Consider the following 15,589-nt stretch of genomic DNA (forward strand, 5'->3'; position numbering starts at 1 on the left):
AATAAAGAGACTGAGGCATAAGGCAATAAGAAAAGTAAAATAAAAGCATCACAAAGAGCAGTTTTGAATCTGGTTTTTAGAGCTAACTGGGTTACTCACAATGGATGTTCATAAAGTTAGAGTCTAATTATCTTTAGTAACTTTGTCTTGTTGTCTGATGTGTCAGCTAACATTAGTTATTGGACATTAAATGAAACAGAATGTGTTGATTTGCTAGAGGACACACACACACACACACACACACACACACACACACACACACACACACACACACACACACACACACACACACACACACACACACACACACACACACACACACACACACACACACACACACACACACACACACACACACACACACACACACACACACACACACACACACACACACACACACACACACACACACACACACACACACACACACACACACACACACACACACACACACACACACACACACACACACACACACACACACACACACACACACACACACACACACACACACACACACACACACACACACACACACACACACACACACACACACACACACACACACACACACACACACACACACACACACACACACACACCTGTTGCAGCATCTCCTCTGTGGCATTGAGTTTCTCCCTGTGCTCGTCCAGACACAGGTCCAGGTCACGGATCTTCTCTCCCTGAGCTTCCACCTGGTCTGTAAGCACGCTCACCTGCGTAAAACAGACAGATTTCATTTCTATCTACCATTCAAATATTTTACACATTTTGTAGGACGTGTCAGGTTATCTAAGCATTGATGGATGGGTTACCTGAAGAACCAAGGACTCCTTATCAGTCTCTATCCGGGAAAGCCTTTCCTGGTAGTGGTCACTCCCACTGAGGGAGATGTGCCCATTGGACTGCAGAGAGGGAGGGACAAGATTTAGATAGAAAAGAATCATTCAAGGGAAATGTTGTTTGGCTTTTCTTTAAGTAGAAAAGCAATGTTTGTTAAGCCGATCTCGACAACTTCTAATGTTTCTGTAACATAGTAATAATTTCAGATTCATTGCTTTACATCGTAGTATGATTGGCTACACTGCTCTGCACAAACAGCACCTTACATGGCTGAGCAGACTGATTCACACTGCTGTTCACAGAGGGACTTACAGCATTACACAAAAACTCTGGCTGCATTTCTCTGGCCTACAGCCCATCTCTCTCCCAAACACAACTCTGGATCCCAAATCAAGTCAGCTTCAGTTTCTCTCTATGCGCAGTAGCTGAGACTTTGACAACAAGAGCATTTCATTTTGTACTCCCAGGTGAACTCAGCAGACGGGGACAGTCAGCAAACAAGTGAGTATTCTGCTTGCACAAAAGGAATGTTTGCCTCCTCTCGTCTGCATTCACAAAGTTTAATGCAGCACATACCGTGCAGGCACAATCACAGCACGTTCTGTCCAAATATCGCAGACGAAACATCTTCCAAGGATACATGATTAAATCAGACGTGGGAAGAGCCCTGATGTCTATTTCAAGAGGGAAATGAATAGACGATCTCCTTTCCAAAGAATCAGTGTCAACAACCAATATGGCAGAGCAGCAATGCAGAGAAAAGGAGGGTAACATGAGCCCTTTTTTTCTCGTCTTGAAGGTCGAGATAAACCAGTTATTTGATATTGCCGGTGAACTGATCCAACCTGATGCTACACTATTTAGATCAGGGGTCCCCAAACTTTATTTCTTTGAGGGCCTCATAACTTAACTTTTCCCTGATGGGGGGGGCAGGGTCTATATGTAACAGAAAATAACATGTGCTGGCATTACTACGAGTATTATTCAGGGGTGCAAACTCATCAGGGATGAAAAAGGTGACATGGATCCAAACCTCCTAGGGGGGTCCGGGGGCATTCCCCCCCCCCCCCCCCCCCCCCCCCGGAAGATTTTAAAAAAAATATATCAGCTTTAAAATGTGAATTTACAGATGATTTTAGCATTCAGACGGACTAAAGAAGCAGTGCAAACAATAAGGAAAACACCATTTCTTGTCTATATCTATGTTCTGTTCTAACCTTTTGATAAAGCTTCAGTGAAACATGAAAAACCCGTGCTCCCAACCTTGAGTCACAGAAATGACCTATTTGGGATCCAAAACGGCGAATTTCACCGAAAGGTGACAAGTTTGCACCCCTGATTATTGTGGAGATGAAGTTCATCTCAGGAGATTGGTCCAGCTGAACTAATAGCTGAGCTAACAGTCCACTTTCCAGCTTTGATTGTTTGTCTGCTCGCATTTGGCCTTGCGAGCTATCGTACTTGTGGCAGGATTCATAATGTGGGCGCAGATTGTATTTTTTTTAACACAGCCACGGCCTCTCGACAGATCAGACAAACAGCCTTTTATTTGCATTGAACAAAAAAATAAATGTTCTCTTCCCTAACCTTTTTTTTTTTATTTGTCTTGTTGAGTTTTCTAGCTGGCTCGCTTGCACCTGATCAGCCTCGGATGCTTGATCACCATGTGACATCACGTCAAATGTCATATTCTGTGCGTGTGTGTAACAGTTACTAATAGTTAATAATGATAAAAGTTCTGAGCTGAAGAACATTTTATTTTAAATGCTAAACTTTTATAGGCCTATATATATATTACAATTTTTATTTCTAAAGTGCCTTTGGAATTGTTCTGAGGGCCGGGCCAAATGTGGGGACGTGCCGTATCTGGCCCGCAGGCCGTAGTTTGGGGACCCCTGATGTAGATGAATCCAGAAAAAAAACTTTATTGTACAAGTTTTACTTCTAGTTGGTACAAAGGTTGACATTGCAAAACCATTGTTCCAAAGTTTTCATTGGCATTTTACTAATCTGTTCATTGTCTTATTTCACAGATGTCAGAGCTTCATAAAGCATGCATGTGTCTTTCCCATCATGTGAGGGCTCTTACCAGGTGACCGTGGAGCCACTCGACTAGACTGTCAGCTGTGGAGTCGGGGATCTGGCAGCGGAGACTCTCCCTTTCCTCTGTGTCCATCAACTCCAGGACGCTCCTCAGGTCCTCCAGAAGGTGCAGCGCCCGCAGGCTGCCCATGAAGGGAGAGGTAGGTGATTGGCAGTCAAATAGTCCATTAGAGTAGTCTAGAGCCTTGGAGCCTGGGACAAAGAATCCAGACAGAACAGAGAGAAAGAAATTAAAAAGGAGCTCGAATCCAAAGAAAGACTTCTTAAAACTATTTCTCGTAATGGAAAGAACAAGAACGATTTTTTTGTCTCAGGTTCTGAAGTGATAAAAAGATTGTAGCAATAACTTGGTTCATACAAGGGAGAGGTGGTTATAACTTTTGCTTTCCTTATATTAATTTATTTACTAAAAGGCAGTCATTTTTTATCATGGCACTGATATTTGATCAATCTTCAGTCCTGTGTAGTTTTAAAAGATGCAAGAACAAATTGGTATCTATAAAAAAAAAAGAGTAAAAATAAGCAACTCTGGTGAACAGGGTTGTCAGTCACCATACCAGAATTTCAAACTTTGATACGATCCCGGTTAGAATCAAACAATATCCATAACTCTTTCAAAACCCCAGCAAGAAAAAGCAGAAGTCCTGGTAAGGCAACTAATATTTAGAAATGTCTCATTTCAATTACCAAACTCTTTCAAGCAAATGTTTGCAAACGGTCTTAATTGCAAAAAATACATTGGCAAATTTTCTGAACAAACATGCTGCCAATGCATGTGTGTAATTAGACAGCATATCGCTCGCATCACCTCCTCTGCTCCTTCTGTTAATCAGAGACATGAACATCATTTTTGCATGTTTATTAGACAACAGAAAGGTCACAACCTGTGACGCTGCTGCTCTCTGTCTTTCACTTGCGGCAGATTTTGTTTAAGTTATAACTGAAGATCTGTCGTTTTTTTTAAAGCTTCGGGACTTTTCAATACTTTTGATCATTAAAATGATAGCGCTTGTAACGTCTGAAAACACATCATGGGATCGAAAAGTAATATGAGTGATATCAAAAGCAATGCTTGACCGTCTCTAACACACATGGAACTTCAGGTTGCGGGATCTTAAACAGCAGCTATGTCACAGAGGATAACACCATTTAACCTGGAGAGACTGTTTCTTTAGGTTTTTCAACACAGCTGAAATAAAGGAATCACAATTACATCTAGTCGAAGCATTTTAAGTCATGAAAGGTGGATCACTTTACCTGCTATGATGCCATCCATTTGCTCGAGTGCAGCTGCCAACATGTCGCTGGCATCAGACATCATCTTCAGTCGCTGATAAAAAACCTGGAACGAGCAAAGAAACCATTTAAATAAAGAAGGCTACTTAAACGTTTACTGTATTTAAGCCATTATGAATGCAAATATGTTTTGGCTCTTCTACAATTCTCTTATCAGACTCTTTTATCCAAAGCGACGTACATCAGAGAGTAAGAACAACACAAGCAAGGATCTAGAAAAAAGGGAACAATGTGAGTAAGAGCAAACGATCAGCTTTGAGTCTGATTGGACACACAGGTGCTGACAGGAAGTGACCAGAGGCAAAGCACAACATTGAGGGCAGTTCTTGAGAGCTCTAATCAGTATAGAAACCATCTTATAAGTCGTCGTTATCAAACAAAAACCATCGTCATTACCATCATCATCATCAATAATATGGAGACCATCATCATTAAGTTAGTAGGTATTCATGAAAGAGTAAAAAAGTAAAAAAGAAATCATGATCAATACATCCATGATCATTGAGACTAATAACCTCTCAGCTCTTGGTATTGTAGTTTAGTCTATGGAATAACAAATAAAGAGTGCAGCTGCTCTGAATACAAGATAAGAAGTGTAGGACAAGGACAGCAGAAACAGTGGATTTTAGCTTTCTAGGCTAAAATAAGAGCAGTAATGTGGGCTTGCTAAGCATGTGATTAAAAAGGTTTCCACCCAGGAAGTAGACTATAACTGCAGAACAACCTCAACAACCCCTGTATGGCTAACAAAGGCCAGTGCAGGCCTGGTTAAATATGATGATAACCTGTGGTCTGTGGCAGCTAAAACAACAAATGATGTGTTCTCTGTTAAGTTGTTCTTTCTTGAGCTATATGCTGCAGAGTGAGACTATTTAATAACTCATTTCAGAATATCAGTCAGGCCATTTACCTAGAAATATTTTCACAATTACAGATCCAGCCAATAGGACACAGGACACTCTGTTTGGAGGGGAATGAAGATTCATTTCAGTGTGGCAGTACTGGACATCGGCCAAAGCAGCACAACAGTCTCTTTATCTTCAAACATTTAATCAAAAGGCTCTGCTGTATATCCATGCATGCTGAAAAAATGCATGCAAAGGCACTCATCTAGACACACGCGCACACCCCTTCCTTAAATTGGCTGTCTCACATCCTGGGAGTGTCCTTCACTGGGACATCATTTTCAAACTTTATGGAAACCACCCACAGACCTCCTCGCACTGTTATTTGAGGATTCCTGTGGTCACGCTTTCCATTATGTGTAAAACAAGAGTGTGCGCTGAAACATGAGAAACATCACAATAAACAGAAAGTTGAAGGGAGATGTGAAGAATCAGCTCCATTAGTAAACTGCTGAGGTGTTCACAACAAAAAAGAACTGAATCTGATGGAAACTCTCCTCTCGGGCTACATACAGTCAGACTGCATATTGTCCCACTTCTTGCATGTCTAGAGACAAACACCATCAGAGTTTAAAAAAGTCAGAGCAGAAAACAACCTCTAATGGGGCTGAACAATAAACATGTGACAAAAACCAATTAGAATATTGTAAAGGTGTTGGTGTAGAGATGCACGTGGTTAGGGTGCTGATTAATCTCAGTTGGCAGTGACTTTCTGTTTTTCTGTTTTTCTATTGGCTGATGGTCTTGGTTAATCTGTTCCCATTATTTTTGTTGTTGTTTTGATTTTTCTGTGAATAATGCACAAAAATAAGAAGGGGTAGGAGCAGAAAAGTTTTGAACTTCTTCCTATCCCTTTTGAACATGAACTTTATTATTTGAGTTTTTTATTTGTTGCTATGGATCCTGAGGATGCAGTTTGTTCTTTTGTTTTGTTTTGTGTTTGTATTTTCTTAACATGTTCACTAAAATTGACTAATAAAATAAATAAATAAGTTGCCCCATATACTCAAATCTAATGTGACAGTTTTACTCTTTTTTAGACTTACATTACTTATTTTAAAATACTGGTATAAAAGACTTTAAATACACTTTTTGAGATCTGATATAACAAACTCTGTACACTTCACAACACAGACTGAGTTTTTGATCATGATGACTATCACTGTGTGTAGACTGAAGGCCCGCAGGGTATCCCCCTCCAAAACCTGAGTCAGCTCTTCTTTCACAGCAGCAAGGCAAATCTGGGTAAGGTTAACACATGGCTTTCAACAAACGCTCTTCAAACACACCCTGCCAAGACCAGACATGCTGCTCAGGAATCGTCTGTCCTCGTGTCAGTCAGAGCTGAACAAAGTGTAAAGACGCTGTCCGAGCACTTCCACCATGGCTTCTACCTGGATTCACATCTGAGAACAAAGAATGCCTAATTACAGAGAAGTTCCCCTTGGTCCACAAGTCCTGGGATGCCCCCATGGTATGTTAGTCAAATGTAAACACAAGTGTGTAGTCTGGAGAGCAGGAAGGATGACTGACTGACTATGTCGTCTTTCATAAACAAAGGCTATGGGTCAGAGTGTTTTTAGGATAAAACAAATGCTAATCAATCAACTAGATAAATATATTTTGAATGTTTCTGGAAGTAGTGATAAAAAATCCTTACTTTGACTTCCAGAAATGCAAAATTCTATTCATTGGACAAAGAGCAGCATTTCTCACATAAGTGAAGCTTGTGCTGGTGAGTGTCTGTCATTTTTGCTTGACAAAACCTATTGTCTGATTTCAATCACAATACTTGATTAACCTTTTTAAATCTATTCATTTTTGTTGAATTTTACTCCCATGCAGGACATTTCCAAACTTGTATTTGCCCTGATTTGTACAATAAATCTCAGTAAGCTTACTATCAGGAGATATCGAAAACAATCTCCAACAACAAGCAAGCATCACTCTCTAAAAAACAAAACAAAGTCTCCCTGTCTGCTCCTCCATACCACTACTTATACCAACCATGAGACACACAGAGGGGGCTATTGTTCAGGTTGGGGGGGGGGTATCTTTACTGAGAGGCATGAGAAGACAAAGACAGGGGGAAAAAAACTGCAATGCAATGCTACAGTACACATGGCAACAACACCTGCCCACATACTCTTCTCAGACGCAAAGAGCTTAAAAAAAATGAATAAATAAAAATAGAAGCAGTCTTGCCCTGCGGTTATAACAGCCGTGTAATTCATGGAAACAGGCAGAGAATAATGACAACAAGAGGGAGAGTGGATCATATAATGGCTTTTCAAACCCTTCAGGCAGGGGGAACCATCGCAAGCTCACTGGACAGAGAGAGAAAACTCAAAGTCTCTCTAGGATAGAAAAAATGCAGTAACTCCCTGTGCTCTTTTACACACAGGAAGTGGAAAAAAAATATATAAGAAGCCATTGGGCCACTTGTCCCTAAGGGGAGAAAGGGTTTTACAGAAACCATGCAACTGGCTTTTACAGCTTGTGTTGAGACAAGATGCACTTGTGGTAAAAAAAAAAAGAAGAAGCCTGGGGAGAGAGGAATTTACAATGCGGGCATAATAACTCATACAGCACAGCAGTTTACTTCACTTGTACGTTGACCAAATCTGTGGACTTAAATGTATGCATCAAAGTCTCACTGGATAACGACACTTTCCATGTTTTGAGTCACGCAGGCCTCGACTCATCTCTACCTTCTACAGTGTTTCCATGAGAAAAGCTTTATTCTGGCAGGCACATCTTTCAAAAGTAGTTTTATTGAGTTTTCTTGGATGCATGTTCACACTGCAATTAGATTAGCACAACAAGCACATTTCCAAAACATCTATAGGAGGTAGATACAGAAATGAGTGTGAAGATTAGTGGTGTGGGAAAGAACGTACCCCAAAAAAAACCCACACTCGAACTGTGAAACAAAAGAAACTAATAAAAAATAAAACAATAAGAGTACAAAAACAAACAAACATGAGGACAACAAGCACACAGACAATAGACAGGACAAGAGATAAAGAGACACACAGACTTGCAAAAAGGAGGGGGGGGGGGGGGCATGATGGGGTGGAGATTCCAGTTGCACAATAATCAGAAGGTTGTCAGTCAAAACATGTTTAATTAATCTGCTGAATATTCATCAGTCTCATTTAATTGCTTCACAAAATTAACAAAACTATCCAAAGTCCTAAGAAAATTCAGAAGGGCACATCTTGCTGTGTTTTACTTCAAACCCTGATGCTATATTCATGGTAACAAGTTTACCTTTTTCTATAGGCATCATATAAGTCTATTTCAGTTCTTATTAATGCCTACTACTGCTGTAACTGATTCTTTATTATGTTATGAGCAAACTGTCTGACTGTGATTTTATTTCTCTGCAGAACTAACCGTCATTGTCTTAAAGCTTGTGGGTGCAAGAAGTTGAGCGTTGCATTAAGAGTGGTGTGTTTGCTGATTCACTGGGTGTAGACACAGACGAGGCATTCACCCGCAGCCTGCAGGGCGCTGCTCAGGAATAACCTGCAGCTATTTCTGCAGGATACATCACCACTAATTTTACACCGCCAAACAACAAGCCGTATGAAGATGAAATGTGTGTGAGCCTTTTCCTTTATCTTTGACTAAACCCACAAGACATCAGTGGGTGATGTAGTATATCAACCACAGACTGTAAATATTAAGGTATCAGGTATCAACATACTAAACAAAAGACGGAAACTGGATTTTGAATTTAAGATCTTCCATTTGATACCTGATATCTCTGAGATTTTTTTCAGGTTGTACACATGCAAAAGATCATGGCAGCATTTGTATTTATGTTGGACGGCTGCACACATTCTTTTTATATTACTCACAGCTGCTCGTACCTCAACTTTACCTCTATAGGAGTTTACTTGTTCGACAGTTTGCAAAACACACACGTGGTACTGAGGGATAGGTTATGTAAATCAAAACAGCTGAAGGTTTACACACAAATTGCCTTTTCAGGAAAGCTCCATATAAGTACAACAAAGAAGTAGATTGGCTGCAGTTTTACAAGCCAACTTCAACATTTTTTACAGGACTCCTAAGTGGTTTCTTTTTGTCTGCAGTTAAGAGCAGACAAAAAGGGAAACAAAGGACTTTTGACCAATTTCCCTTTGAAGGAGCTTTATCCCAGACATCTCATTTATTATTACTCTTTAATTTATCACAACTAAAGTGCCTCATGAAGTCTGGCAAAGCAGAGGTAGGAGTAACACAACTTCCTAAACTGTGGTGTGATGTGACTGAATTACAGCCATTATTACCTTGAGAGCATCTGGTTTCTGTTTTTAAAGACACTTCTATTGTTTTGGAGAGCATTTGAGAAGGAAGAGCAAACAGTTTAAAGAGGTCGGCTGAGGGGCAAGACACCATCTGATCAAATGTCATGGCTTCTCAAAAAATGTCCAGACTAAAAAACTCTGGACAACCTCGTTAAGGTTCACCTAGGATAACATATACTGTCCATTTACATTTATTCTTTCATATTTAAGACTAGTAATGCTAAGTTAAATCCTTTGTATATATTCACATTCTTAGTTTTGATATTTTTAGTGTTTATTTACTTTGTATTTAATATTATATTATGTTTAAATTTGTTAATATTGTGTTTTTTGCTCATTTTGTGTGTTTGGATAACCTGCTGCTGTAACGCCACAATTTCCCAGTTTGGGATCAATAAAGTAATTCTATTCTATTCTATTCTATTTTCTTTAAATCACAGTAAATCTCAACTTTATCACCATTAATATAGAACAACTATAGTCTCACTTCCAGACAAAATCAAAGAGGAACGACCAAAGACAAAAAAAAAGTGACCTCAGGCACGTTATGTTTCTTGCCGTAAAGTGTTACCATGGTTACCACAGAATCTGGAGATGTGGCAAAGTCATAAACTAAAGTTAGACCGACTTTCTCACGTCTTTCCCCCCCACACTATTGTGAAGATAGGCTAATGTTGTCGCTTTAGCTTTAAAGATTAATGGTACACGAAACGGTACCACAAACCGTTAATACAAACTCACTAAGAAGGGAATATAAAAAAATAATGTGAGGACTTTAACAGACCGTGAACATTCATCAGACACAGTGGAAACTTGTTTCGACTACAATTTGTTAACCCCTGAACACAACCAAGCCAACGGAGAAAATAAATCACGGGCCAAAAACAACCGACTTCCTTACCGTTACCGAATCTCCTCTCGACGAGAATTGGTAAGTTTCCTGTATTTAAAATAAAAAATTCCAACGGTTGTGTTCCTAAACTTCTCCGTGCCCACCAGTGCTACCCCCGGCTGTCCGTCCACATCGCTACGCCATGATGTTAAAGTGACGAGATTGTTGGAAAAGTTAGGACGTCACGGCTGGAAAATCCCGCCCTGCTCCTCCTGGGAAGCAGGAGTCCTGATTTGTTCAGGTAACGTGTGGACGGTAGGAATTCAGAGACACATTCGGGGTTAACACTAAAGAAAACGTTTTCAATTGAACAGATTATTTGATAACGATTAACTTTAATGCGTTAAGTTTACATGTAAAAGCTAAATCAAATCAGCCGTTGTTTCTGGGGCAACAGTTGGAGACTGTATAAGTAGTTGGGGTCAAGATGTTGCATATCTTTAATGATGATTGAACGCAGCATTCCGTGATTCACATTTACAAACGTACAGGCGACATCAAGTGGTCAGTGTGTGTCATTGGTGAAAGAAGGATCATTTAATCTTAGAAAGCGGCTAAGATATAATTATTTAGTTATCATCTGAAACTATCTATATATCTGTAGCCAATCTTACCTGACACTACCGATACATCAGCCCACTATAGGGCTCACCATCACCATGTCCTGTGATAACTTTGTTGTGTTTATGCTTGCTTTAATGTGAATTTTTATTTTATTTTATGGCATGTAATGAAGTAAATTGGCTACCCCTTGCAGAGATAGATACCTAGCTAGATAGGTAGGTAGGCAGATAGATAGATTTTGGTTAGATGTTACCATATGTTGTGTCTGTGGCCTGGTGAGAGTTAAATATGACCACATGTTCAGAATGGATAGATAATAATTTGACAGAACAAGTAAAACACAACTGTTTCATGATTTATTACTCAAAGATATGCAGATAGACAAAAATATAAACTACTTCAACTGATACAGCAACACCAACAAAATAACAAAACAGGGTAAAATACATAAATGAGTTCCTTATTATAGAAGTGCAAATTCAATTTAAAAAGTGCCTTAAATTAGAAGTGCTCTCCAGTGAATAGCCTTTACTTTGGGGTTACCCATTAGGCCGTACACTTATTTGGAAGATCTGTTGCTGCAGCAATTCCTGAAAATATCAGTCCAAACTTCGACCGGTTCCTTCCTTGCAGCTCCCATTGAACACAAAACTTTGAGGTCAACCATGGGTCCCCAAAGCTGTGTCCATCCTCAGAGGCCTCTCAACCTTCACGGTGCTGGGGTCACATTCCAGCATCTCCCTGATCCAATCATCATCCAGCGCTCCCTCTATGAACTCGTCCAGACTGATAATGGCTGCAGACATAACAAGGACGGACGGTGATCAGAGACAAAGGGCAGAGGACAGACTCAATCAGGATCAGTTCTGTTCCATCTTTAATCAATGCTGATCTGTAGCCACCAGGATACTGCTACCGAATGTATTCATTATGGTCTGTGCTGCTATGTTATGTCTATGTGAGGTGCAAACTCTGCCTTACTGATGATTCTGACTGACTCCCACCCATATGTGTGTGTTTTTTGTTTTTATTTTGTGTTTTGTTTGTTTTCTACCCAGGATCGTTTTTAAAAGAGGGGCAGTCTCTTTTTTAATTAGTTTTTGCTGTCAACTTTGGACATCTAGATGTGTGCCCCTTGCCTCTCTTTTTGCTTTTTGTGATACTGCTGGGTGTTCTTGTCTATCTTGTATGTCTGTATTGTAAAAAAAAAAGCTATAAGTAAAGTATTAAAAAAAAAAAAAAAAAGAGATATTTTTCTGCCTGGTTCACTTCTGTGTATTTTTTTTCTTCTATGCATTCCTCAGGTCATGTATGTAATAAAAATTTTTGGTTTATACAAACAGCGCTTCATTAATGTGAGTGTGATTTTTCCATCTGAAATAACAGTACACCTTCATTTTTTTTTCTCTTACCATTATTGTCTTTATCTAGTCGCATAAATATCCTGTTGGTACATTCTTCAGCGGTCATCGGGTTGGGTTCAGTTAATGCTGCTGCGACACTCATCTTATAAACAGCCTGTAAAGAAAGGGTAGTTACACACATTAAGATTTTTTTCTCATAGTCCCCTGCACAGCTCCTACATTGCACCTTTTGTACATTGTGTTTTACATTTTAAAATTATATTTTATATATTGTAATATCTTCTTATTCTGTATTATTTAAGTTGTTGCTAGTTCTGCTTTATTTCCTTGTTAATTGTTTAGCACCAACACACCAAGTCAAATTCCTTTATGTGTAAATGTACTTGGCAATAAACCCAGATTCTGATTCTGATTCTGATTCTGAAACAAACCATTGGGAGTGAATAGTTGGGTTCTGTGGGAGCATCTCAGAAGTGAGCTCAAGTTCAAAATGTAGGTCTTTACTTTTATTTTATGCACACGCACCTGCATGATGTCCAGCATTTCCTCTCTTGTAATGGCGCCGTCCCCGTCTTTGTCATAGAGCTTAAATGACCATTGAAGCTTTTCCACAGCTGAACCTTCGATAAGCATGCTGATGGCCATGACATACTCTCTGAAATCAACCATCCCGTCCTGAAGAAAAAGAATCCTCATTATCAATGTGGTTTATTATTCACTCTGTATGGACATATAGAACAGCATTACCAAGTGACATGATGTTACTGTAGACTCCAGACTCATCAACTACGCAGCCTTAAATCCTTCACAGAACTTTTCTTACCCCATTATTGTCCAGTGTGCGAAATAACTGCTCTGCATACTCAGCTGACTCACTGCCGACAGTGCCATCGCAGAAATGCCTTTGAAACTCATGCAGAGTGATCAGCCCACTTGGACATTCAATAATAAACTTTCTATGGCAAAAAAAAACAAAGACGAGGGTTAGATTTTTTTTTTTGTTTCAGTTGTTTTAACAGACAAGAAAGTCCAGATCAGAAGTTTGAATGAAGTGAGTATAATTTGCAGCAGGAGACACTTGTCCTTTAAATTTAGAATAAGAAGAATTAAGGTCAACCCCATCTGCAGCCTGTGGAGATTACAAGCATTTGAAAAGCTTGTTTACACCCTGGGGATGTGGGCACTTAGATTATTAGGCCAAATGAGTCTAACAACATGTTACTAAAACATGACTAAATGAAGGGTACCAAAAGTATCACATGGATATTCAGTGGGACACTAATGACGTTTGTACCACAGCAAAATAAATTAAATATAGAGATAAAATGAGGTAAAAAAACCCAAAAGGCCAAGGATATCCTGTTATATGACATGCTCAATACAACAGAATGAAACCTAATGGTAAACCTGAGAGCTGCAGATCAAGCTGCGTAAACACAGTATTAGCTCAAATTAAATGTTTTCACTTACATTGCTGATTTAAATTAATCTCTTAGACCTGAATACACAGTCAAAAATGAAGTACATTTTCAGAATGAAAAAACAATCATTTAAAAAAGCCTACCTGAACCATTCGTACAGCTCTGTAACGTAAGACTCGCCTTTCCTACAAGGTAATGTAGCAGCTTGACCCATTGTGTGACGGAGCAGCAGCAGCTCTGCATTCGCTGTTGACCTTTTATACCCACCAAATCCCAGCTTATGTCATGCTTTCTTAATTGAACCAACCACTACCTTACCACTTTTGACAAATTACTTGTGGCTAATCTGCTTAGAGAGAGGGGTGACAAAATGGAAGGTTGTCAGAGACAAATTTAAGTACACAAAAAGCAGACGGCTGCATCTCAATCGGCCTCATCAAAGACAGAAAACAGAAACAATTCCCTGATGTTAATAATGCCTGCTTCTCTGTCTGATGTAAATTCAGATATAAATAATCCAATTCTACAATTCACTTATCAGACTCTTTTATCCAAAGCGACGTACATCAGAGAGTAAGAACAACACAAGCAAGGATCTAGAAAAAAGGGAACAATGTCAGTAAGAGCAAACGATCAGCTTTGAGTCTGATTGGACACACAGGTGCTGACAGGAAGTGACCAGAGGCAAAGCACAACATTGAGGGCAGTTCTTGAGAGCTCTAATCAGTATAGAAACCATCTTATAAGTCGTCGTTATCAAACAAAAACCATCGTCATTACCATCATCATCATCAATAATATGGAGACCATCATCATTAAGTTAGTAGGTATTCATGAAAGAGCTGGGTCTTTAGCTTTTTCTTAAAGGTGCAGAGGGACTCTGCAGATCACATGGAGTTTGGAAGTTCATTCCACCACCGGGGGGCGACAGAGGAGAAGAGTCTAGTCAGAGACTTAGGACCCTGTAGTGAAGGTTGGATCAGACGCCTTTCATTGGCAGAGCGTAGTGGGGGGGGGGGGGGGGGGGGGGGGGAGTGTAGACCTGGATCAGAGAGTTAAAGTAAGGAGGAGACGTTTTTGTCGCTGTTTTGTAAGCGAGAAATCCAAAGTAATCCAAAGTTCTTGTTTCATTTAGTAAACGTATATTTATTATCTTGACACCCTGGGAAGACGGTCCAGACATGCTGATAGTAGCAGCAATAATGCAATAAACAAATACAGTAAGTGCTTCGTCATGAGCCCCAAAAACCAATCAAAGAATGAACCTCCTCGATGGCAGGAAGTGGTACCATGGAGGCAGTAACGAGCTCCTGACAGTCCAATATGACCACAAAGGGTAAAGTCCTTCCACCTGTGTCGGTGCACAAACACACAAACACTCACAGTTCTGTACTAACTCCCAAAGCCCAAAGATGCAAAACATTTTAAACAATAAATGACCCAAAAGAAGCCGACACTAAGCACGACACGTATTAAAACACAATGTCCTCCTGCTTCTCTGCTGTTGTATTTCAAACAGAAGCGGTAGCTAAAAAAATGAATTCTCAGGAAAATAAGCATCTCTTAATTTAATTAAAAGCTCGACTGAGCACAGTTAAGCTTTCTGAAGAGAATGCAGCTAGAACAGTGCAATGACTGAACATGACGAATGAGAACAAATAATTCTTAAAAAAAAGACACGACTCCAAGTGTTTGGTTATGTTGAGTGCTCCAACATGCGGAGATCTCAGTTCATCTTTGAAACAGCCTCCACTTCAGTCATGATATGCACGGTAAGCCATGTGTGCGTCAAGTTAATCCATTGATACATTTTAGCCCTCCTTTCAGTCTGTCACCGGGGGGGGGGTCTCAGTGTGCCACCCAGGTTTGTTGTTTGTGTCTG

General features: G+C 39.8%; 2 protein-coding genes across 5 annotated transcripts in view; both read right to left on the reverse strand.

Annotated features, from left to right (window-relative positions):
- Positions 1–10,531, reverse strand: part of ppfibp1b (PPFIA binding protein 1b) — a 31,326-nt gene extending 20,795 nt beyond the window's left edge. For all 4 annotated transcript variants that reach the window (XM_061035042.1, XM_061035041.1, XM_061035040.1 and 1 more), the window contains exons 1-5: positions 10,368–10,531; positions 4,204–4,288; positions 2,933–3,138; positions 816–905; positions 603–716 (exon numbers count right to left, since the gene is read on the reverse strand). In XM_061035042.1, coding sequence (XP_060891025.1) covers positions 603–716; positions 816–905; positions 2,933–3,138; positions 4,204–4,267 — 474 coding nt within the window. In that variant the 5' untranslated portion in view covers positions 4,268–4,288; positions 10,368–10,531. The remainder of the gene's footprint in view (positions 1–602; positions 717–815; positions 906–2,932; positions 3,139–4,203; positions 4,289–10,367) is intronic.
- A 734-nt stretch (positions 10,532–11,265) lies between these two features.
- Positions 11,266–14,660, reverse strand: si:ch211-245j22.3 (uncharacterized protein LOC563798 homolog). Its single transcript, XM_061035047.1, has 5 exons — positions 13,851–14,660; positions 13,110–13,242; positions 12,812–12,961; positions 12,335–12,440; positions 11,266–11,718 (listed from the first exon to the last, which is right to left on the reverse strand). Exons 1-5 carry the CDS (start codon positions 13,919–13,921, stop codon positions 11,582–11,584), a joined length of 597 nt encoding a protein of 198 aa, XP_060891030.1. The 5' UTR covers positions 13,922–14,660; the 3' UTR covers positions 11,266–11,581.
- Between the last annotated feature and the right edge of the window lie 929 nt (positions 14,661–15,589).

The sequence above is a fragment of the Labrus mixtus genome, chromosome 4, assembly GCF_963584025.1.
Source record: "Labrus mixtus chromosome 4, fLabMix1.1, whole genome shotgun sequence".
NCBI lineage: Eukaryota > Metazoa > Chordata > Actinopteri > Labriformes > Labridae > Labrus > Labrus mixtus.